Raw genomic sequence first — 25045 nt, 5'->3', positions numbered from 1 at the left:
CTGAGGGAGTTCGGTGAAGTTTCGAGCGGAGTGTGAGGCCTAGAGGCCAAGAAGCCTGAAGACGAGGCGCGAGCCCATGATCAACTTTGCTTCTCACCTATCATGCCGATTAAAGCATTGAGCAAGATTGGAAATCAATGAGCACGAGAATGGAATGAACTGTCTGCCTGCACTTAGTCGGTCTCTCACTCTCCCTCCCACTCCATGCCACTGGAGGATGGTCCCAGAGTCTTGAGTTTTGGGCAAGGTTCAACCAATGCAGTTTATAGAAAGGACTCTGTAGTTCATGTTATAGTGTGTTCCTGGTTACTCCTTTTTTATTCCTTTTTCTGCAATTTTGAACAATCAACGAATGACACAGCACCATATTGAACTGAACAGAACTAAACTGAACATGCCTAGACTCTTTCAATGTCTTTGTGGTTTGATGTCTTACATTGTGTTTTTTGCAGTTTACACAATTTATTCTTCTTTTTGCGCATTGGGTGTTTGATATTTTCTTTGTACGGGTTCCAAGGTTTTTTTTGTTCATGGCTATCTGTGGGAAGACAAATCTCAGGGTTGTATACTGCATACATATGTTGTGATAAACATACTTTGAATATTTGAATGTTTTTTGTTGAAAGGGGGATGGAATATAGGAAGGCTCTGATGCAACTTTATAGATCATATTGAAAGCATACATAAAGCAATGAATGTTGATTTTAGTTTCCATATTTACAGAAGAACATAGTTGAATTCTAGACAGTACACAGAAGGTTTACCAGGATTTATTTTTGGAAGGAAGAAGCTGATGTATGAAGAAATGTTAGGACTCAGCAGAATAAAATGATTTATTGAAAGACTCAATATTCTGAGAAACTGACAGGGTTGATAACCAGAAGATAGTTCACTTAGTGGAATATTAAATAGATTTTTCACTCCACCGAGATAAAGTTAAAAATTTGTCTTGCACATCTTCGACACAAATCATTTCATTGCAACAATGCACTAAGTTAGTGCAAGGTAAAACAAAGCAAACTGCAGAATAAAGATCTGCAACTACAAAGTGCAGTGCAAGAAACAATAAGGTGCAAGGCCATAACCTTATCCCAAGGCAGTGATTCTCAATGGGAGCTGTATGGGCCCCAGGGGGCATGCTGGATTTCGTAGGGGCCACAAGGAAAAAAGAACAAGAAACTTCTAAATGGGCCAAGATAAATTTACCATTTTAATGAAATATTACTAAAGTATATACATAAAAATGAATATGTAATTTAATTGGAACCTTGAAGGTAATGAACTGGAAAATATGCTAGATGATGCAAATGAGGCAGCAAAACAGGTATGTCTCTGTGTCTATCTTTCCCACTTCACATTCAAACCCCCCCAAATCACAGATTATACAGTGAGCAGGCCAGCGTGACCCAGCCATATACTCTGCAACATGCTCCACCAGCTAGTAATGATGATTACTTTGTTGTAGGTAATTATGTGTGGATGGTTCCCTATTAACATCTAATTCCAAATGAAGGACCGTTAGAAGTTGTCAGGTTTTCCTTATCAAAACACATCATAAAGGGATTAATATCAAAAGCCTGGCATAGCCATGTTGTAGTAATTTAACTAAAATGGTTATGAGTATCATAAACAAACTGAGAATTGGGTGGGGCTGTCTGTAGCAAGGCAAATCAGTGAGTATGCAACAGGAGACGGATTCTGTTTGCCTTCCACTGATTCAAGTGTGTACTTATAAAACATGACATGAAGGGTGCAGTTACTGCAGTGCGATCATCAGAAATGGCTAAACTGCAGAGAGGTGAGAACACATGAAGTCTACCACTGTATCACTATCTATTATGACAACTTCATTAAATCCCTATTACTTAACACATTTTGACAATAAGTTCAATGTTTCTCTTGGTGAGTACACGCTCTTTATTGTCACATGAAATTTGCATATACAGTACCTTGAAAAAAAAGTATTCAGCCCGCACAACTATTTTCTGTCTTATTTTCTAAACTTAAAATATACTAAAGTACTATTTTTGAGCTATTATACAAAACGTTGGGCATCATGACAAATCAAAATAAAAATTCCAAAACCTGTCAATAATTTACTTAAAATTAAAAACTAAAATTGTGAGGTTGAAAAAGTATTCATCCCTTTGTAATTATTCACTAACCTTCCTCAGGTGCAATACTATATATTACCTTACCAACTCACCCAATTTGTTGATGTAGACAATTGGAGGGCCACATGTTTTCAATGAATTCTTAAGAAAAATAAACACCTTCTCTGTAAGTTCCAATAGTATGGTAACTTTTCAACAGATCAAACCATAATAAAAACAAAGGAGCATTCAAGACTAGTCAGGGAATGATAACGGAGAAGCATTAATCTGGGAAAAGATACAAGACCATCTCAAAGGCACTGAACATACAGCTCAGTGCAATCCACTGTGAAAAAGTGGAAAAAATGTGAAACTACAGCCACGGGTCATCCCTCTAAACCTAGATCCTGGAGAAGAATGGCACTGATCTCTCTTGTAAGAGAAGCTACTATGACGCCAATAGTCACTGAGTGAGCTGCAGAAGCCGGTGGCTGCAAATGGAGATGAAATTCATGGCTCCACACTTTCTAAGGCTTTGCACAAAATGGGTATTTATGGAAGAGTGGGAAGGAAGAAGCACTAGCTAAAAAAACACACATCCTTGCCCATAAAAAATAGTAATTTAGAAGGTATTGAAAAGACACGGAAGGTATTGTGGCAAGATGAGATGAGACACTAGATTAGTTCATAAAACTACATGATAATTTTTATTCAAGGCTGACAGTAAAACAAATGTTTTGTGAAAAAGCAGCTAAGACAGACAGAGGTTTATTTGTATCCTATGAGATTTCAAACTTAATTGCAAAAGCTGGCAAGCCACATAATAGAGGCAAACCATTGATTCTGCCTGTATTTTCTGTTCTACTGTTATGAATCAGAGCGTATATGAAACAGTTCAAGCCACCCCCTGAGCAACTCATCAGTATCAAGGCATATTGATGAAATGTCAGATGTGGAAAAACAACTAGCTGCATAACTGCAAGTTAAGAAATTTGCCCTGCAAATTGATGAAAACACATTATGTGATAATGAAGCCTTTCTGATGATATATGTTAGGTTTTGGAAGGAAGATCAGACCAGACCAGTAAAGAGGTGCTTTTTGCCCCAAAGCTTAAATCAGATACCAAAAGTGAAACTCTCTTTGAAGAAGTCAAGAACTATTTCTTGGAAAACAATGTTTCTCTGGAAAACATAACAGTTTGTGCAACTGATGGTGCTGCTTCGATGGTAGCGCTCATTTTAAAAATGCTGTGCCTGACATTTTTTGCACACACTGTGTCATCCACCATCAGCATTTGGTTGCTGCTGTAATAACGGCTGTCAATTTCATCAAATCAAAGCACCTGAGGATCATCTTCTTTGACAACTTCGTGAGGAAAATGAAGACTATTTTGAATGGCTACTAATGCATACAGACGTCTGATGATTATCAAAAGGTAATTAATTGTCTTCATTGCTTTGTTGCACTTTGGGATAGCATTGCAGCATTTCTAAGTGATAAGCAGCTTGGAGAAAAAATTGTCGCTGTTAAGTCTGACACATTTTACCTGTGAGAAAAGCTTAATTTATTAAGGAAACAGTTACAAAAGAAAATTGCTATTTCCTATCATACAAAGAGACTATTACACTTTTCCTTGGAAAACTCAAACCTTTCAGCAGCAATATTGAACATCACAAGTTATGCAATTTCCTTCACTGGCCGCTCTTAAAATAGAATTGTAAGATGATGCTCTGATTGTATAACTTGATCATTTGAAACAATTGCACACTGATATGGAATTTCGGTTCAAAGACCTGATGGTGATGCCTATTCCAGATTGGGTGATAGATCCATTTGTGGTGAATGTGAATGATGTTAACACCACATTGCAAGAATGTCTTATTCAGCTGTAGAGTGAAATCAAGCTTAAGCAAAATTCAACCACAGCAAGCAATATTTCCGGATGTAATGCCCTGGTTAAGATCTGTACTGCTATGCTGTAGATATTTCATTTTAGCAGCTTCTGCAAAAGCAGTGTATCTTGCTGGTAGAATGTTTTGGTTTTGGCTAAAGGGGCTCTAATGTTCACCCTAGGAATGTTGTGTCAGCCAATCAGGATGATGAAACTAGGAGAAGATTCTGGGCGGAGAATGCCATGAAAAGGAGCATCCCCAATGCACAAAGTGCTTTGTGCAGATGCATGACTCCAAGGAGGAAAGGCCAATACACTAGAGAGACAGCACATTTGTTCGAGATGGATTTCAAGCAATGGTTGGAATGTGGAGTGTCTTTTCACACAAACCATGGATCCAGCACGTTGGGTAAAAAGACAACTCCCAGATGAGCTCCAACTTTGTGCACATTTGGTCTGGGTTAACTGTAATGGGCTTTTTTTTCCCCCTCTTCTTTTTCCTACTAACTGTTCAATAAGGCTGAAATTTGTAAGCATACTTTCTTTATAAGCTTATGCAGTGTATGATCTATTATTTCTTGCCGATTGACAATTGTGTACAGGCAGTACTTACACAGCATTCACTCAAATTTAATCAAAACATCACAACATTCCAGTTTGGTTGAACCCCAAATCATACCGACCCTAGATGTATATTACTTATGAAAGGGGGCGTCCTCACCGCTGAGTCCCGTGGCTGTTAGCAGAGCTGGCTAATGAGCTGAGTTTGCATTGAAGCCTAGTGAGGGGGGTTACATCAATAACTAGTGTTATTCAAAACAAGTTTCCACAGTCCTGGGAGAAGACAACGTTGTTTTTAATTGGATTTCCCACCACTTATCTGGTTGAATGTGGTTTTGATCAAGCTCTTCACCTGCTAGCAAAGGTTCATAACCATGTTGTGAAAAAGAGGTTATCTTTGATTGTCCTTAACCAAGTTACAACCAGATATTCAGATATTTGCTGGTTTACATCACTTACAAGGATCTCACTGAATACCCGAAGTAATAACTGGCTGTATAAAAGAGGGTGATGAATCAGCATACAGAACGGAGATTGAAACTAGGCTGAGTGGTGTAATAATGACAAACTCTCACTTAATGTCAATAAGACCAAGGAACTGATTGTAGACATCAGGAGAGGCAAACCAGAGGTCAATGAACCAGTAACCCTCCAATGATCAGAGGTGGAGAGGGTCAGTAACTTTAAATTCCTGGGTGTCACCATCTCACTGAACCTGCCCTGAGCCCATCATAAAAATATTATTACAAAGAAAGCACGATTACACCTCTACTTCCTCAGGAATCTGCAGAGATTAAGCATGTCATCAAAAACCTTGACAAACTTCTATAGATGTGTGGTGTAAAGTGTGCTGACTGGCTGCACTACAGCCTGGTACAGGAACACCAATGCCTTTGTGGAAAATCCTACATAAGGTAGTGGATTTGGCCCAGAACATCATGGGTAAAACCCTCTCAACCAATTGAGCACATCTACATGAAACGTTGCTGTAGAAAAGCAGCATCCATCATAAAGATCCTCACCACGCAGGGCATGCTATTTTCTCACTGCTGCCATCTGATAGAGGATAGAGGTGCCTTAGGATTCACATCACCAGACTGAAGAACAGTTACTACCCCTCAACCATCAGGCTCTTGAACAAAAGGGAAAAGTTACACTTATTCAAGGACTCTGTTATATTGACAGATGTTATATTGTTATTTCATGCTCATTATTTATTGCTATTTATTTATTATCTGCATTTGCAGAGTTTGTCGTCCATTGATCCTGTTTACAGTTACTGTTCTATAGATTTGCTAAGTATGCCCACAGAAAAAGAATCGCAGGGTTGTATGTGCTGACATGTATATACTCTGATATTAAGTTTTACTTTGAACTTTTAAGTTTATATTACAAATAAAGTATCCTAGTCATAGCTTTGAAATAGTTCTATTTTTCATACACACCGATAACATTATGCTTAACATAAAACAATACCTATAAGCTGTTAAAACATAAATATTGACCGTATATTAGAATAATTAGTACAGTTACCCAAAAAAACTTTAGCAACTACTGGAGTCTATCAGGGTGGGGGCCACAGAGGTAACTGAATGTCACAAGTGACCCACAAGCAGAAAGAGTTTGAGAGCCAATATACTAGGCAACCATTCAATAGTCCTAACTCAGCAGGATAGAGATCGTCTTGAACTTGATATTATACGTTTTAAGACTTTTGTATCTTCTGCCCGATGAGACAAGGGAGGTAAGAATGTCTGGAATGGGACAGGTCTGATTACATTGACTGTAGTGATAACAGACTCTATCAACGGAAAGTGAGTTTCTGTGATATGCTGGGCTGTACTCACAAATATCTCCAATTTCTTGCGATTACCATAAAAGCAGTTGCCGTACCCCGTTGTGATGCATCCAGATAGGATGCTTTCTATGTTGCATTGATTGAAAGTGGTGACGATCAAAGGGACATGCCAAATTCCTTTAGGCTCTTGAGGAAGTAGAGGCACTGGTAAGCGTTCTTGGAATGGCATTAACATGGTTGTACCAAGACAGACTGCTGGTGATGTTTACTTCTAGGAACTTGGAACTCAACCCTCTTGACATCAGAACCAGCTCTTTAGTTTAGCTGACAGTGAGAGAAAGGTTGGTGTCACAACCTCTCTATCTCCTTGTACTCACCATATGGCCCACTATGATACTACTAACCTGTCAGGGCAAAGCTTCAAAATTAGCAGTTCCCATTTGAGGAGGAGGTAAGAGTTTCTTCTCTCAACAGGCTAGCAAATCTTTAGAATTAAATCTCCCATACAACTGGGGAGGCAACGTCTTTGAAGTTATAGGGTGGAGACTGGTATTCAAAAAAACAGGTTTGGCAAGGGGCAACGAATGACAGAAATGGCTGCAAAATCCAGATTAGATCAGCCATTGAATTACAACCAAGGGGTTGACTAGTTGGTCTATTCCTGCTCTTGTTTCTTTTGTTTTTGCACTCCTGGCACTGTAAGAATCAACACCCACTCATTCACTTCACTGACTTAACACCTCGCTGACTCTGAACTAAATGCTGACTCAGTTAACCAAAATCACAAAATAAATAAAAAATGAGTTACCAAGGAAAAATCCCTATTAAAATATGAACAGTTTCCTAATGAGATATGCTTCAAAGTTAAATTGCAACAAATATCCGGTGCTGTTTACTTTCATCATATATTGAATATACTATTTCTAATCTTAATATAGATTTCAAGAATTAGATTATTGAAAATCTGCATAACAAATTATACCAATTTTCAGTTTTTTTAAACATTATGCTAAAATTAAAGCCAAACTTCTGTTTGAATTATTCATAATTTACTTCAAAATCCACTGCATTTCATGCCAGTAAAATGATTCAAAACATATTTATATAATTATTCTGTTCAGCAGAGAACAGAAACTAGGTCTTCCACTGCCTTGGTATCCACAACTTAGACTACTATCGTGACACATAGCACTGTCTCCTGATAGGAAGCTTGCCCACAGTTCATTGCAGCCAGCACAACCAACCGGCTGAGCAGACCAAATGGCTTTGATGGACTCGGTGGCCATCAAAACTATCACACATGATGTGACTAGCTTTGGAATTCATAACTGGTCAAAAACACTTGAGTCCCTACACATATTACATTAAAAACATCAAAATTATTTTTAATTTTAATGTTGTGTACTTAAACCACTTTCCGCTTTTGTTTTGGATTTCTGCATTTTTTAGGCTTCATATTCTGAGAGAAAACTTATCAGACAAATGCTGAATGTCTATTCTGATTATGGAATCAAGAACTAGGGGGCAATGTTCAAAGTTGAAAGTAAAGTTATTATAAAAATTTATACATATCACCATATACAACACTGAGAATCATTTGTTTGAAGGGCATACTCAATAAATCCATAATAGAATAATGACCATAATAGAATCAATGAAAGACTGCACCAATTTGGCATTCAGTACACAACCAACTGTGCAAATACAAAAAGAAAGAAATAATAAATAAATAAACAAACAAACAATAAATATTGAGAACAAGAGTAAGAGTCCTTGAAAATTAGTCCATCAGCTGTGGGAACATTTGAACGATGAAGTGGAGTGAGTGAATTTATTCCCTTTGGTTCAAGAGCCTGATGGTTGAGAAGTAATAACTTTTAGTGAACCCAGTGGTATAAGTCCTGAGGCTCCTGCACCTTCTTCCTGATGGCAGCAGTGAAAAGAGAGCATAACCTGGGTGGCGGTGGTCCCTGATGGATGCTGCTTCATGCAACAATGTTTCATGTAGATGTGCTCAATGGTGGGAAGGGATTTACCTGTGATGGACTGAGCTGTATCACTACATTTTGTAGGTTCTCCATTCAAGGGCATTGGTGTTTCCATACCAGGCTGTGAAGTCGCCAGTCAGTATATACTATCCACTACACAGTTATGGAACTTTTCAAAGTTCTGGATGTCATGCTGAATCTCTGTAAACTCCTAAGGATGCAAGGCACTGCTGTGCTCTCTTTGTAATTGCCCTTACATGCTGAGCCCAGGACAGATCCTCTGAATTGATCACACTGAGGATTTTAAAGCCGCTGACCCTCTCCACCTTTGAACCTCAGATGAGAACTGGCTCAGGGACCTCTGATTTCCTCCTCCTGAAGTCAGTAATCAACTCCTTGGTCTTGCGTTGAGTGAGAGTTGTTACTGTGACACCACTCAGCCAGGTTTTCAATCTCCCTCCTATAAGCTGATTCATCACCACTTTTGATATGTTCTATGACAATGGCGTCACCAGCAAACTTAAACATGGCATTGGAGCCGTGGTTAGCCACCAAATCAAGTGTAAAGTGAGAAGACAGCCTTATGGTGCACCTGTGATGATGAAGACCATGAAGGTGGTGTTGTTGCCAATCCCAACTGACTGATTTGCAAGTGAGCATACAGAGGATCCAACTACACACGAGGTGTTGAGGCCAAGGACTTTAAGCTTATTGATCAGCTAATCAGAGTAAAGTGCTGTCCCATTTGTAAGGAAATGAGGAAGAATTTCTTCTGAGGGTCATGAATTCTACTCCCTTGAAATGTGTTTTCAATATAAAATATCTAAAGTGAAATTCAGAATTGTGGACTATAGGGGAGTTGAGTGTTTATGGGAAACAGGTAGATGTTGCGGCCAAAATCAGATCAGCCTTAATCTAATAGAATGGCATAGGAAGCTTGGAGGACCATAGAGTATTCTCTTTCTACTTCTTATTAGTAAATTCTGTATGAGAATTGAATGGGATTTTGGAGGCGGGGCAGAATATTTTGAAATCTGAGTAGATTTAATGGGAGAACAAAAACATGGAAAGCAATTTTCATCTTGGAGACAGTCAGGATGCAGATCAGTCAAATGCAAATGTGATTCAACTATTGTAGCCATTATTATCAGTGCTCTGAGGAGTAATGCATTGAAGTTGAAGTACTAAAAGAAATGTTGTTATTTTTACTGCAACACACCACACATGATTGAGGACCTCAGCTGCTCAGGCAGCATCTATGGAGGGAAACGAACAGCCAATGTTGCTCTGGGCCAAGACACTGCATCAGGACTGAAAAGAAAGAGGGCAGAAGCCAGAAGATGTTCGGGAGAGAGCTGGCAGAACACAAGCTGGCAGGTGAAGGAAGGTAAGTGGATGGGGTGGGGGGAGGGAAGGGAGCATGGAAAGAAATGTGAGAAGTTAGGAAGTGATAGGTGGAAGAGGCAAAGTGCTGAAGGAGGGAAAATCTGATTGGAGAGAACAGCAAATAAAGGGAACGAGGTGAGGAACCAGAGGGAGGAGATGGAAAGGTAGTAAGGGTGGGAGAGGGAAAAATAAGGGTTGTGAGAACCACAGAAATGAGGGAAAACTTATATACTGTATATATACCATTAGCAGTCTTACTTAATGTAATGTAAAGAATTGGATATAAAAGGACTACAATGTACTATATACATTCAAACCATGTGGGATGTCAAAATTAGCAATACAGTGAGATTTAATGATCAAATGATAAACAGATTATATTAACTTACACTGCCATACCACTCTGGAACTCCTCTGTTGCCTGGCAGTAGATCGTTATGGCAACACGTGCATCAGCATCAAAAGTAAATTCCACGTTGTATAGCACTTTCGGCTTAGAATTTTCTTCAGGGGGACCATCAGCTTCATCCTTGTACCTGTGAGTAAATAAATACATATCTTTTTATTCATACACAGGATCTGGGTGTCGACAGCCCACAACATATATTAATATCTAAATAGCTTTAAACAACAATCACTATCCAGGAACTAGGTGACTTTTTTGCCAAGTCAGAATGGTATTCAGCCTGTAAGGAAATATACCCATGTACTTGCTATGTTTGCTCTTTAAATTTGAAAGATGCATCCAATTTTGAAATATATTCTGTATATTCAGGTCTTTGTCATTGACTTTTGCTGTCAAAGTAGCTTTGGTGAAGAAACACGGGCCTAGGAAAACATTTACTACATCCCCGGGTGAATGAGTGAGGGCCTCCATTGGTCAGAGTTGACCATGGATATCTCGTCCTAGCTGTCTAGATACACAAGCCTGGGCAGTACAATATGGAGAGCAAGCTGTTGCCTATGTAGCAAGCTCCCCCTCACCACACATCTGATGAATCCAAAGGAACGGCAGAGACCGATACAGTTTGGTACCAGCACCGTCCATTACATTCTACAAGGTGAAACCTACCATCATGAATTACCGTGATGCTTCACTCCCAGATGCTTTTCAGCATGCTTGCAAAGAGAGAACGATATAACATTTTTCATGAGCGTGAACCCTCACAAGGCATCATGGTCTGACAGTGTACCTGGAAGGGCACTGCAAACCTGCACCAACCAATTGGTGGGAGTATTCAAGAACATCTTCAATCTCTCACTGATACAGTCAAAGGTTTCTACCTGTTTCAAAAAGGTGACGACCCAACCAGTGCCCAAGAAGTACAGAGTGAGCTGCTTCAATGACTATTGCCCAATGGCACCCACATCTACTGTGATGAAGCGCTTTGACAGGTGGTCATGGCCTAAACAAGGACCTGGACCCACTGCAATTTGCCTTTCACCACAATAGGTCTACAGCAGATGCAATCTTGCTGGCACTTCACTCGGCCTGGGATCACCTGAACAATAGCAAAACCTATGTCAGGCTGTTGTTTATTGATTATAACTCAGCATTCAGCACCATCATACCCTCAATACTAATCTACAAGCTCCAAAAACCTGGGTCTCTGTACCTCCCTCTGCAACTGAATCCTTAACTTCCTTATCGGGAGACAACTGTCAGCAAAAAAATCAGAAGTAACGTCTCTTTCTCACTGACAACAATGTGTGCTTAGTCCTCTCTGTTCTCTCTAAGCCTGTGGGGCTAGGCATAGCTCAAATGCCATCTATAAATTTGCCAATGACACAACTATTGTTGGCAGTATTTCAGATGGGTGACAAGGAGGCATACAGGAGTGAGATAGATCAGCTGGTTGAGTGGTGTCACTCAACATCAATAAAACCAAGGAATTGATTGTGGACTTCAGGAAAAAGTTGTCAAAGGTACACACACCAGTTCTCATGAGGGATTAGCAGTTGAAAGGGTAAGCAACTTCAAGTCTCTGGCTGACAATATCTCTGAAGATCTATCCTGGGCAAAATATTAATGCAAGTACAAAGAAGTCACAACAGAGGCTATATTTCATTAGGAGTTTGAGAAAACTTGGTATATCACCAAAGACTTGCAAATTTCTACAGATGTACTGAACAGAGCATTCTAATTGGTTGCAGTAGCATCTGTTATGGAGGGACCACTGTGCAGGATTGGAAAAAGCTGCAGAAAGTTCCAAACTCAGCCAGCTCCATTGTAGGCACTCGCCTCCTCAGCGAAGTACACCTTCAAAAGACGATGCTTCAAAAAGGCGGCATCCTGAACAACAACCCTCTTCTCATGGCTACCATCAAGGAGGAGGTAAAGGAGCCTAAAGACACACATTCAACATTTTAGGAACAGATTCTTCCCCTCCACTATGAGATTTCTGAATATTCAATGAACCCACATACACTACCTCACTATTTTCCCCTTTTTTGCTCTCTTTTTGATATAAATAATCATATTGTAATTTAGTTTTTTAAATTATGCATTGCAATGTACTGCTGCCGCAAAACAGCACATTTCACGACATATACCAGTGATATTCAACCAGAATTTGACTAGTTAAAATTAAATGATTAACTCTGACAAATACCAGATTCTAACCACTTATTGCATTATCAATTGTTATCTCCCAGGTTACTTTTTGACCTTTTGCTAATCCCCAGTGCTCCTTGGTTCCTGATTCAAGTGCCAACGGGAATAATTTCTCCCCATCCATTCTGACCACACTTTTCTTGAGTTTAAAATGCACAAATACCATGCAAACATCTTTGTTCTAAGGAGAACAACACTTGCTTCTTCAGTCTTAAAGCTGCACATTCCTGGAATAATTTAACTAAAATCTCTTCTACACCCATTCTAAAGCATTTAAATCTGTCCTGAATTGTGGACCTCAGAAACGGACTCCAGCTAGCCAGCATTTTAGAAAGTTCATTACAGCTTCCAAGACTGAAGCTGTCAAGACATTAAGGGAATCTGATAACATCAAAGAGTAACAATTTCCACTACTGGGAGAATCTAGTTACAGGATATCAATCAAAAGCTTTTCAATAGGATTTGGAAACACTTACACACACAAAATGCTGAAAGGCAAAGAGGCTCAAGGATGAAGGGCCAAACCCTGGTCCTCATTATCACATTTGTTAGTAATTGCAACAGTATTCATTCTTTTTTGTTTTTTGTGATTCAACCATGAAATAAAAATATGTTTAGACTACCTATTGAACAAGCAACAGCATCAGTGTAATGAGATCATGCAGGTAACATTTCTTCCCGCTTCCTCAGGTCAGTATCAAAAACAACGAAGTGCATCGGTTCAGAAAATTGAAATTTTTAGAAGTGAATTATACTGGCCTTGTATACTGGCAGAAGTCTGTGCTGTTGGATATGGATGTTTAACTGCTTTAGTTACAGCAAAGGCACAAGATGAATAAAGAGGGGTTGGGGCAATGATGCATAATTCAAATGAGGAAAGTGCAAGTTGCAATTTTTTAAATAAAATTTAAATAATAAATAAACTGTTGCTTTACAATTCAGAATTATTAATAAATATGTCACAAACTGACAAACAGGAACTATAAGGAACTACATTTTTTTTCTAATCTTTTGTACAGGTACCTACCTGACCAACCGAAGAGAGTCTTTTCGAATATTAACCAAACTGCGCAAGGTCTTCACAGGCTCGTGAGCAGCTGGTGTCACATATGGAAACTGAAATTGAAATAAAAAGAGTGATTTCAATCCACGAATGTAGCATGTCTCAAGGCAATTATAAAAGAGTCTTCAATTTTGGTTTGACATGAAAAAATAAACAATTAAAAGGCTAATTGGATAGCGATCTGCATTTAGGAACAGTTAATAGTCAAAAAATTGCATTGAGAACAAATACTATAACAAACAAAGCTAATGGCATGGTGTGGTTGATGTTTAAAGGACATTCAATAGGCATATGACTAAGTTATATAATAGAGAGATTATTCCCAGAACTAAAGCCAACAGGATTCAACAGTCAGGAAGATGTCAACTAAAAGTAGACTGTGATTATGAAAGGTTGCTTATCAGACAGCAGAGTAATCTCTGGTGCTGTACCTAAGTTTCAGTAACTGAGCCATTGCATGACTTGTTACATTTTGAGATCTAACTTAAGAACTGAAGCAAGTGGAACAGCAGGTAATGATAGTAAGTGACTAAAGGAGGACATAAATTAAATCTCATGCTTAGAAGTGAAACTATTTAGGATGTACTGTAAAGGTAATAATAAAAATAAACTGATATAATTGCTTACAAAGCATAATGAATCGGAGGTTTTATAAACAGATATGGGGCGCTAAAACAAGGTAGATCAAATAAACTTGATAATCTATAGATGTAAAATAGGATGCCTGTTTGTCCTCGCATTCAGTGACAAGAAAAGGTCTGGACTCTGACTTGGCCATTCCAAAACACTAATTTTCTTCTTTTTAAATCATTTTGTTACTGGTTTACTCCTCTGTTTCGGATCATTGTTCTGTTGCACCAACCAACTTCTATTAAGCTTCAGGCAATGAATTCCTCAACAAATGCAAAGCTGTCCAGGCCCTGAGGCAGCAAAGCAGCCCCAAGCCATGATGCTCCTTCCACTGTGCTTCACAGCTGGGATGAGGATTTGGTGTGGTGTGCACTGCCCTTTTCCCTCCAAACATTGCGGTGTGCTTTTCTGCCAAAAAATTCAACTGTTGTCTCATCTGTCCACAGAACATTGCCCCAAAAGCTTTGTGGAACATCCAAGTGGTCTTTTGTAAACTTGAGATGTTCAGCAGTGTTTTTTTCCCCCAAAAGCAGTGGTTTCTTCTGTGATGTTCTCCCATGAACACCATTCTCGTTCAGTGTTTTTCTTACAGTGGACACATGAACAGAGAATTTAGCAAGTTCTAGAGATTTCTGCACCGTTTTTGCTGTTACCCGTGGGTTTCTTTTTATGCCCTTCAGCATTGCATGTTGTGCTCTTGGAGTGATCTCGGCAGGATGTCCACACCTAGGGAGGGTAGCAACATTTCTGAATTTCCTCTATTTGTAAACAATTTCTCCTATTGTGGATTGATGAACACTCAGGTCTTTAGAAATGCTTTTGTAGCCTTTTCCCACTTCATGCATCTTTACAATTTTTCTAAGGTCCTCTGAAGCTTGCTTTGATCAAGGCATGGTGCACATAAACAGACCTTTCTTTAAGAGCAGGCTCTGTCAGTAGCCTCACTTTGTCCACACCTCCAAATCTCATTTCATTGACTGGAACACCTGACTTCAAACAGCTTTTGCAGAAGGCATTACCCCAGAGTTCACATACTTTATTGAACCTAGACTGTGATTGATTAAATGGTATACTCAGTATATATTAACAAAAAATACAATAGTTTGTATGTTATTTAGTTTAGGCAGATTCTGTTTGTCTATTATTGTAAGTTAGATGAAGATCAGACCACATTTTATGAGTAATTAATGCAGAAAACCAGGTAATTGCAAAGGGTTCACAAAAATTTCCTTGCAATTGTACTTCAGTTAAAAAATAACCTAGAAATCAAAACCTTACATGTAAATTAGGTTTAGCAAAACCCACATTAATATTCATGGAACTATTTTTGAGATACTAAATATCTGGTCAACTTGAACCACAGAGAGGAACTGACAATATATGCATTGAGTTTCTATCAGAGACCAGCTACTACTTATACCAATTAAATTAATACATCTGAGAGAAAGAACCACATAAATGGTTTAGATAAGATTGCAGAGCCTGTTCACAATGATCCAAGGGATAGATTCCTCTGGAGGAACACAGAAAATTTCTTTAAAAGTTTTGGCTGAAGTTCAAACATAAAACATGATTGCCCTGATCTTGGCAACATCAGGCATTGATTCAACACTTGACAAGGGGGCAAGGCTGTACATTAGACTTTTAAATTCTCTTTAAGCTTGATAAATTTGGAGACTCCAATATGTAACATGGGTCAGGGAACTGCAATGGAAACAAATCCAAAAGGTTATAAATTTAATGCCTGGGATGAATATATAATGGATCACCAAGCAGCCAATAAAGTTATAGATCAAATGTTGCAAGATCTCAGGTACAATAATAAATTAATGAGAGGTACTTCTTGAGCACTGCCTAGAGATTTTTGTCAAATGCTACTCGTAATTCCACAAGATAATAAAAGCAGATGACTTAAAAGCCGTTACTAAAACATCATACATTTGAGAAAATGTTATAACTTGAAAACTAATATTCGAGTACATATGACACACAATTGATCCACGAGAAAGTTTACTTCAAATCTAATCTGTTAAGGAAATAAGGAAATTAAACACAAAGCCAGAACAGATTTCAAATGAAAACTTGGGCCAAATTGTGACATCACTTCATGATCTGATACAAGCTGTTCTTCCAAATGTCATTTAATACTACTTTAATTACGAACAGTTGGGTGTGTGAAAGATCAATTTTAGCACTAAAGCTTTACAAAAACTTTAAAAAGTGTCAGCCATGAATAATAAACATCTATCAAAGCCTCTTGGACAAACCACAAAATGCAAATCTATTACAAAAGGACAGACATTGATGATGGTGCACAATTTCCTGTTAAATTTTTAACCTTCTGTCACTAGCTGGTATGCTATCAAATGACCTTAAACTAAGTGGAGCTCCAATCATGCTACTCGGGAATTTGGATCCACCAATATCATGCAACAGCCATGATATTAAAAATTATACCACATGTAATTGAGACTAAAATAATGATTGGTAATACTGTTGGGCTAAATGTCTTCATTCCTCGATATCCAGTTTAATCAACCATTTCAAGTCAAGCAGTTTCAGTTCTGACTGTTTTCCTTGGGCCAAAGGAGTCTGAGGAGTGGCCTTAAAGGTTTATGAAATCTTGACAAGTGTAGATAAGGTGGATCATCACAGTTTTTTTAACCCAAGAGTAGGGGAGTCTAAAACCTGAGGGTATAGGTTTAAGATGAGAAGGTAAAATTAAATTTTAAAGGGATCTGAGAGACAGGTTTCCCTTCACAGAGGATGGTAGTTATATGGAACAAAATGTCAGAGGAAGTGACAGAGGTAGGTACAATATTACTGCTTAAAAGACATTTGAATAGGTTCATGAATAGGAAAGGAGGGATTTGAGCCAAATGCAGGTAAAGCAGAAAGGTATCCTGGTTTGCATGGAAGAGTTAGGCTGAGGGGCCTGTTTTTGTGCTGTTTAACTTGGTAACTCTAGTTTCCTACTCAATTTTGTTTTGCTACCAACACTAACAATGTTCAAGGACATTCACTAAAAACTGTTGACTTTTTCATTGAAATTATCACAAAATTTGATACTTTCCAATGATCAGCCATCAGTTGGTTGCTATGGAGATAGAGGCAAACATAATCTATACATTTTATACACTAGACTCGAAAGAAGGTGTTTTCTGAAGCACTTCAACATTGAATTCAAATAAATTTACACATCGTGTAAATTGTGCACTCTATTTAGAGAGCTATATTAAATGCAATTTTTGCACATTTATTTTCAATGTTTGTAATTGGCAACCTTATTTAATTCACATGATTTTACCCATAATTATATTACTCACTATATTAATATTTGTTAGATTTTATTTACCAAGAGTGTTATTTCAACTACATGGAAATAAATGTAAACCTCCTGATTGCTAGCACAATAAATGAACAACAGCAGTCTAGCAGCTAGTTCTTGATGAGATTTCTTTAGCAATGCAGTGCCCATTTCTCAGCAACACCTACTAAAAGGGAAGACTTTCAGGAGACATGAGGAAGCTTAATTAGAATGAGGATGAGAAGTCTTAGTTGTGTGGGAAGGTTAGAGGGGCTACTTTATTTTTAAACTGAGGACCTTAAAATGGTTAAAGTTTATAATAGAGCATAGAGGGAGAACAAGATTTTTTTTGATTTTCTATGGTGAAAAAGCAGGGCAATTGAACAAAATGAATTAGGCAGGCAAACAACATGACACAATGAATGGCTGAGCAGCAGAACATTGTAAAGGAAGTTACTGAAATTAAAAATACCAGTTTTTAAACACCCAAGAACTTGTTCAAAATGAAACTGTTAACAAATTTCTCGCAACTGTGCTAAGAAAATTCAACCAAAGATAGAAATATAGGGAAAGACTCAAACAAGGCATATCACTGTAATTTTCCAGGCAGAGGAAATAAATAGAATTAGTATTCAATTCATTATTGAGCAAAGTAGAATAGTGCATACATTTGGTACCACTGAGTACAGCAGAGTCATTCACATTTAGAGTTTGAATAAATTCAGCAACCTTTCCACTGTTACTGGGGCAAAGTGGAATTCGAAGCCTGAGTTTTAGAATGCAAAGCATTTGTTACTAGCTCTAGTGTAATACATAATATTGTCTTGTTTTATTATAAATAATTTCAGAGCTCGAAAGGTTTAATTTTACTCTAAACAGAACTGGCTGAATGGGGTCTTATGCTCCATACAATCCTGAGAGACTATTAAGTAGCTGTAATTACAAAGTTCCAAATAGAAATCCCTGTCAGAATGATGTCACTGGGTCAGCTCTCAAACCGTAATAATTGGCCATATGAGTTGAACCACCTCTCACAGCTTTTACAGCCAGTATTCTTTAGTAAGTCTCTATTAGCTTTGCACAAAGTGATGGAGCAAGATTTGTCCATTCCTTCATGACAGACTGCTCAAGCTGTGCCAATTTAGTTGGGGAGCGGCAGTGGTCAACAATCTTGAGGTCTTGCCATAGATGTTTGATCGGGTTTAGGTCAGGGTTCTACTGGACCACTCAAGGACATCAATTTTCTTCATTTGATCCACTCCATGGTTGCTCTAGCAGTGTGTCCTGGATCGCTGACTTACTGAAAAACAAAGTTCTTCCCCAGTTTAAGCTTTCTGGCAGACACAAGCAGGTTTTATCCAGGATCTCCTTGTATTTAGCAGAATTCATCTTCCCATCGATCCTGACCAGATTTCCTGTCCCTGCTGTTGAAAAGCATCCCCATATCATGATGCTACCTCCACCATACTTCAGAGTAGGGATGATGTTATCTGATTGATGTGCAGTATTAAATTTATACCACACATACCATTTAGTGTGGAGGCCAAAAAAGTTCCATTTTAGTCTCATCTGACCACAAAACCTTCTTCCACATCTTTACAGTGTCTTTCAAGTGACACTTTGCAAAGATATGCTTTCTCTTAAGCCAGTGCTTCTTCTTTGCCATTCTTCCATAAATACCCTTTTTGGGCAAGGCCTTAGATTGTGGAGTCATGAACTTCATCTCCAGTTGCAGCCATTGACTTCTCAGCAGCCTCTATTTCAAGTGCCATTCTTTTTCGGCGACTAAGTTTAGAAACAGCCTGACCTAGACAGCGTGGCTATGGTTTCACATTTTTTTCTAACTTTTCACAATAGACTACACTGAGCTCCAAGATATGTTCAGTGCCTTTCAGATATTCTTGCACCCTTCCCCAGATTTCTGCTTCTCTATATCATTATCCTGACTTGTCTTAAATGCTCTTTTGTCTTCATTTTGGTTTGGCCTGGTGAATATCTACAATACTGCTGAGCCTTAAATGGAGAGGGGACATTTATTTGTAAGAATTCATTGAAAACAGGAGTTCTTCCAATTTTCTACATCAACAAACTGGGTGAGTTGGTAAGGTAATGTACAGTATTGCACCAAAGGAAAGTTGCACAGTAATTAAAAAAGGGGATAAAAACACTTGTTCAGCCTCGCAATTTAGTTTCTTAAAATTTTTAGTAAATTGTTGACAGGTTTTGCAATCTTTCTTTTGATTTAAAATGGTACACGATGTTTTGTAGATTACTTCACTATGTTTTAAGTTTAGAAAATGACCCAGTAAAATTTGAAAATAGTTGTGGAGGCTGAATACTTTTTCAAGCCAATGTATACTTGTACTTTCAAAAAGCATCTGATTACTGTCTTGCTGCTTCTCCCTTCAAAGATTGCCTCAAAACATCTCTTCAATTATGCCTTTGGACTTCTTAACCCTTCTCCCACCACTGCTTATCCTGAGCATACTTTGTCCATGATCACCACAAAATGTTTTGTGAATGTGAATTCAACCTTAGCTGAATGGCTGTTACAACTGTGTCTGTTACATCTTAGTTGTGAAACTAGGTTTTGGTTTTTCTTACTTTCTACTAGTGCAGGAAATCATTCAACAATTCCTTTCAAAGGCACTGAATCACTGATTAAAATACTATGCAAGGTTATTTTAATGGCTATTGTCGATTATATGATACCTGCACAGGGCGATTTCCCAGGAAGTTCAAATCCATGTTCTCACCAAAAAGATAACCTTCAGGATGCGGCGTATCAAACTTCTCACCACCCATGAAGAAATGACTTGCAAAATAATTCCCTGGAATATCAAATAATAATCAAGTTAAACAGCTTTTTCGATAATAAACAGTAGAATTGTCAACTCATATTACAACAAATTTATTTCACACAATTGTTAATATTAAACAGAAAGTATTTACACCACTAATAATTACATTTAATCAATATTAGAGATCTTGGAAGACTGACTACAGAAACTTAATCAACAGGAAACTTTAAAGATATAAAGGGAGCCTTTTCTCATTGGCTGTGATGACTAGAGGTGTACCTCAGGGATCGGTGTTAGGACCGCTACTTTTCATGTTATGTGTTAATGATCTGGACGATGGCACTGACAGCTTTGTTGCCAAGTTTATGGATGATACGAAGACATGAGGAGGGGCAGATTATATGAGGAAGCAAGGAGTCTACAGGAAGACCTGAACAGGATATGAGAATAGCAAAGAAGTGGCAGAAGGAATACATTATAGGGAAGTACATGTCATGCACTTTGGTAGATGAGGAATGAATACAGAAATCAGAGGTGTAAAGGAACTTGAGTACTAGTGCAAGATTCCCTGAGCCTACAAGGGAACATGCTATCTTGGATCTGGTCTTGTGCAATAAGACAAAGAAAATTAGCAATCTTGTATTTAGGGTTCCTCGTGGTTTCTCATACAAATGGAGTTGCAATAACTCAATCTAAAACCACTGCATTATGTCAAAGCAAAGGAGACTACAATGGGATGAGGGAGGAGTTGGATAAGGTAGACTGGGAATACAGGCCGTATGGTGGGATGGTTGAGGTACAGTGGAAGACTTTCAAAGAAATTTTTCCATGGTGCTACACAGAAGTATACTCCAGTTAAAAGCAAGGACAGTAAAAGTGGGGAGAACCAGCCATGGATAACTAAGGAAATAAAGGAAGGCATCAAACTAAACGCTCGTGCGTACAATGTCACCAAGAGTAGTGGGAAACTGGAAAATTGGGAAAAACTTTAAAAAGCAACAAAGAACCACTAAGTGAACAATAAAAAAGGGAAGATAGATTATTAAAGTAAACCAGCACAAAATATAAAAACAGACAGTAAAAGTTTTTATAATTACATAAAGCAGAAAATGGTGGCCAAAGTGAATGCTGGTCCTTGGAGGACGAGAAGGGGGAATTGATACTGAGTGGGAGGTGAGGACCTCAATAGCTACCACTAAAGAGGTAGTGCTGAACAAACTTGTGGGCCTAAAGATAGACAACTCCCCTGGTCCTGTTGGAATGCATCCCAGGGTACTGAAATAAATGGTAGAGGTTACATTTGAGGCCTTGGTGATAATTTACCAAAATTCTCTGGACTCTGGGCAGGTCCCAGCTGATTGGAAAAAGGTGAATGTCACGCCACTGTTCAGAAAAGGATGTAGGCAAAAGGCAGGTAACTATAGGCCAGTTAGTTTAACATATGTAGTTGGGAAAATGCCTGAATTAAAGAAGAAATAGTGAGGCATCTGGAAAGAAATAGATCCATCAGGCAGACACAGCATGGATTCCGCAAAGACAAGTCCTGTTTGACAAATTTACTGGAGTTCTTTGAGGATATAACAAGCGCAGTGGATAGAGGGGAACAGATGGATGCTATTTACTTGTATTTCCAGAAGCCTTTCGATAAGGTGCCACATAAAAAACTGATCCACAGGAGAGGGATTCAAAGAGTTGGGGATAATGTATTACCATGGATAGAGAATTGGTTATCCAATAGAAAGCAGAAAGTTGGGATACATGGGTGTTTCTCTGGCTGCCAACCAGTGGTGAGCAGCGTACCGCAAGGGTTAGTGCTAGACCCGCAACTATTCACAATATACATTAAGAATCTGGAAGAGGGGACCGAGGGTGGTGTACCTAAGATTGCTGATGACACTAAATTGAGTGGAAAAGTAAATAGTGCGAAGGATATAGAGAGGTTAAGTGAATGGGCAAGAGTCTGGCAGATGGAGTACAATGTTGATAAATGCAAAGCCATTCACTTTGGAAGGAAGAATGGAATGTAAAGGGGGTTTCTTCTTTTTTCTTTGTTACTGTTGGGAAAGGGCTTCTTCTTTTTGTTAACTAGCAGGAATGCTAATTTACTGATAACGAGAATGGTATTCCTTTGTAAACCAACTGGGGATTAATGTTATTTCTTCTGAGTCTGTAAGCTTTTGTTGACGGGCTTTTGGGCAGATCGGCGCGAGGGGGTCGAGAGAGAGGACGCAATGCTGTAAGTTGGGCGAGGATTGGACCCCAAGCGGGGGTCCGAGGCTGGGAGGTTCTCCAAGGAGGGGGGATGAAGCTAGATGTGCTTGGTTGACCACTCGGAGGGTCCTGAGCTGCGAGTCGAGGAGTTCGGAGGGAATCGAATGGTGGCCAGAAGACTTCAGAAATTGAGCTCCAACGGTTGTGCACTAAGTGGTTTGGACTTTGATAAGTTTGGCGCCTTTTCTTTATTTTTTTTCTCTTCATATATACTGTATCGTTATTAATCACTTAGTTATAGTAACCTTTATAAATTGTACTCATTTAATCGCATATGGTGTACTGTCTGTTTTTGGGCGAGGCGGGGACATCACACAGCATCCACACCAGCTGATTACCCAGTTTGGCAGGGCCAAAGGCTGCTCCCCCTATACGAGAATAAGCTGAGCGAGCCTGAGGCAACCCAGGGGGTTACAGGAAGATCAGATTATTATTTAAATAGTAAAAGATTCCAGCATGCTGCTGTGCAGAAGGACTTGGGAGTGCTCTGCATGAATTGCAAAAGCTTGGTTTGTAGGTGTGGCAGGCTATAAAGAAGGCAAATGGAATGTTGGCCAATGCTAGAGGAATTGAATTTATGAGCAGGGTGGTTATGCTGCAACTGCTTAGGGTACTGGTGAGGTCACACCTGGAGTACTGCAAGCAGTTTTGGTCTCCTTACTTGAGGAAAGGTAACCTGGCGTTGGATGTGGTGCAGAGGAGGTTCACCAGGTTGATTCCTGAGATGAGGGGATTAGACTATGATGAAAGATTAAGTTGCCTGAGACTGTACTCACTGAAATTCAGAAGGATGAGAGGAGATCTAATAGAAACATATAAAATTATGAAAAGTATAGATGAGATAGAGCTGGGAAAGTTGCTTCCACTGATAGGTGAGACTAGAACTAGGGGACATAACCTCAGGATTTGAGGGAGTAAATTTAGGATAGAGATGAGGAGGAACTGCTTTCCCCAAAGAGTGGTGAATCTGTGGAATTCTCTGCCCAATGAAGCAGTGAAGGCTACCTCAGTAAATATATTTAAGATAAGTTTGGAGAGTTTTTGCATGGTAGAGGAATTAAGGGTTACGGGGGAAAGGCAGGTAGGTGGAGATGATCAGCCATGATCTTATTGAATGGCAGAGCAGGCTCCACGGGCCAGATAGCCTACTCTTGCTCCTATTTCTTATTTTCTTATGTTCTTAAAAGGTTAACTTGCAGGTTGAGTTGATAGTAAGAAAGGCAAAAGCATTGTGAGCATTTATTTTGAGAGTACTAGAATATAAAAGAGGAGAAATTTAAATCAAACCTTTTACCTACTGAATATCATAAGGTCTTTTCAGAGTGGACATAGGGAAGATGCTTCCAATAATGGGAAAGTCTAGGACCAGAAGGCACAATCTCAGAATAGAATAGGACATTCCTTTAGAAGAGAAATGAAGTAGAATTTCTCTAGACAGAGGGTGGTGAATACTGTATATGTAATTCATTGTCACACAGCTGAGGCCAAATCATTGGGTATATTTAAAGCAGAGGTTGACAGATTCTTGATCAGTAAGGGTGTCTAAGGTTACATGGAAAAGGCAGGAGAATGGGATTGAAAGGAATAATAAATCAGCTATGATTGAACAGTGAAGCAGATTGATGGGCCAAATGGCCTAATTCTGCTCTTACGTCTTATCAAAAATCTAACTATGAGGAGAAACGAGCAAGCAAAATGACACAGACAGGAGTTCAATAAGTAGCAAAAAAGCATGAAAGTATGAAATTATGTACTTCTATAATGAAGAAAACTAAGAATACATCTTAAATGCCAGAATTATAGCAAAGTAACCACTAGGGGTCACAATGAACAACTGCATATACATACTGTGGCCACTAGAAAACAGTTACATGTATATAAAAACACAATCAGATAATTACAAACAAGAGAAAATCTGTAGATGCTGGAAATCCGAGTAACGAACACAAAATTCTGGAGGGACTCAGGAGGCCAGGTAGCATCTAGAAAAAGAGTACAGTTGATGTTTTGGGCCTAAACCCCCAAAACGTTGATTGTACTCTGTTCCCAGATGCTGCCTGGCCTGCTGAGTCCCTCCAGCATTTTGTGTATGTTGCAAGCAGGCAATTAATTGTTAAATTACAAAGAAATTAACAATTAAACAGTCAACCCAACATGGTAGAGATGTGAAAACATCAACCAATAGAAAACAACACCTGCCAAGTGTTCGGTAGGCTGCAGAAAATCTCTTCACAAATGTCACCAAAATGACAGCAACTGAGCTTTTTCATTCATCTTAGCAATGAGTAATGCTGGCTTTCCTGATATCCGTGACAAGCTGATAGTACACAATATATAATTAATGGTGCAAATCTGATACGAGTTTGCTGTCTGCCAAAAAAATCATTACCCATGAGAAAGAGTAATGGTTCTAACTTGCTTGCACAACCTTTGTTTCCTTTTGGGGCAAAAATGTGGGATGAGAGAGCTGGGAAAGATATACCTTAGGTGAAAGAAAATCCATAAAGTTTTGATAATGTTGAAGTAAAATTAGTTAGAAAATTAAAAATCTGCATAAATGCTGCTAGCAACCCCCAAGAATTTCCGGGACAATCCCAGCTCCTTAAAAGCAGTAGCCAGCGGGGAAAGAGACTTATTTTAT

At 38.7% G+C, this 25045-nt stretch overlaps 1 protein-coding gene across 9 annotated transcripts in view; it reads right to left on the bottom strand.

Annotated features, from left to right (window-relative positions):
- The window catches only part of LOC132399358 (E3 ubiquitin-protein ligase MGRN1-like), a 149139-nt gene that overhangs the window by 94357 nt on the left and 29737 nt on the right, over nucleotides 1–25045 (bottom strand). For all 9 annotated transcript variants that reach the window (XM_059979619.1, XM_059979618.1, XM_059979620.1 and 6 more), the window contains exons 2-4: nucleotides 20045–20163; nucleotides 13360–13448; nucleotides 10108–10254 (exon numbers count right to left, since the gene is read on the bottom strand). In XM_059979619.1, the coding sequence (XP_059835602.1) occupies nucleotides 10108–10254; nucleotides 13360–13448; nucleotides 20045–20163 (355 nt within the window). The remainder of the gene's footprint in view (nucleotides 1–10107; nucleotides 10255–13359; nucleotides 13449–20044; nucleotides 20164–25045) is intronic.

Source organism: Hypanus sabinus, chromosome 9 (genome assembly GCF_030144855.1).
Source record: "Hypanus sabinus isolate sHypSab1 chromosome 9, sHypSab1.hap1, whole genome shotgun sequence".
Lineage (NCBI taxonomy): Eukaryota > Metazoa > Chordata > Chondrichthyes > Myliobatiformes > Dasyatidae > Hypanus > Hypanus sabinus.
Note: the sequence above shows the minus strand (reverse complement) of the source record. Positions and strands in the feature narration are given on the sequence as shown.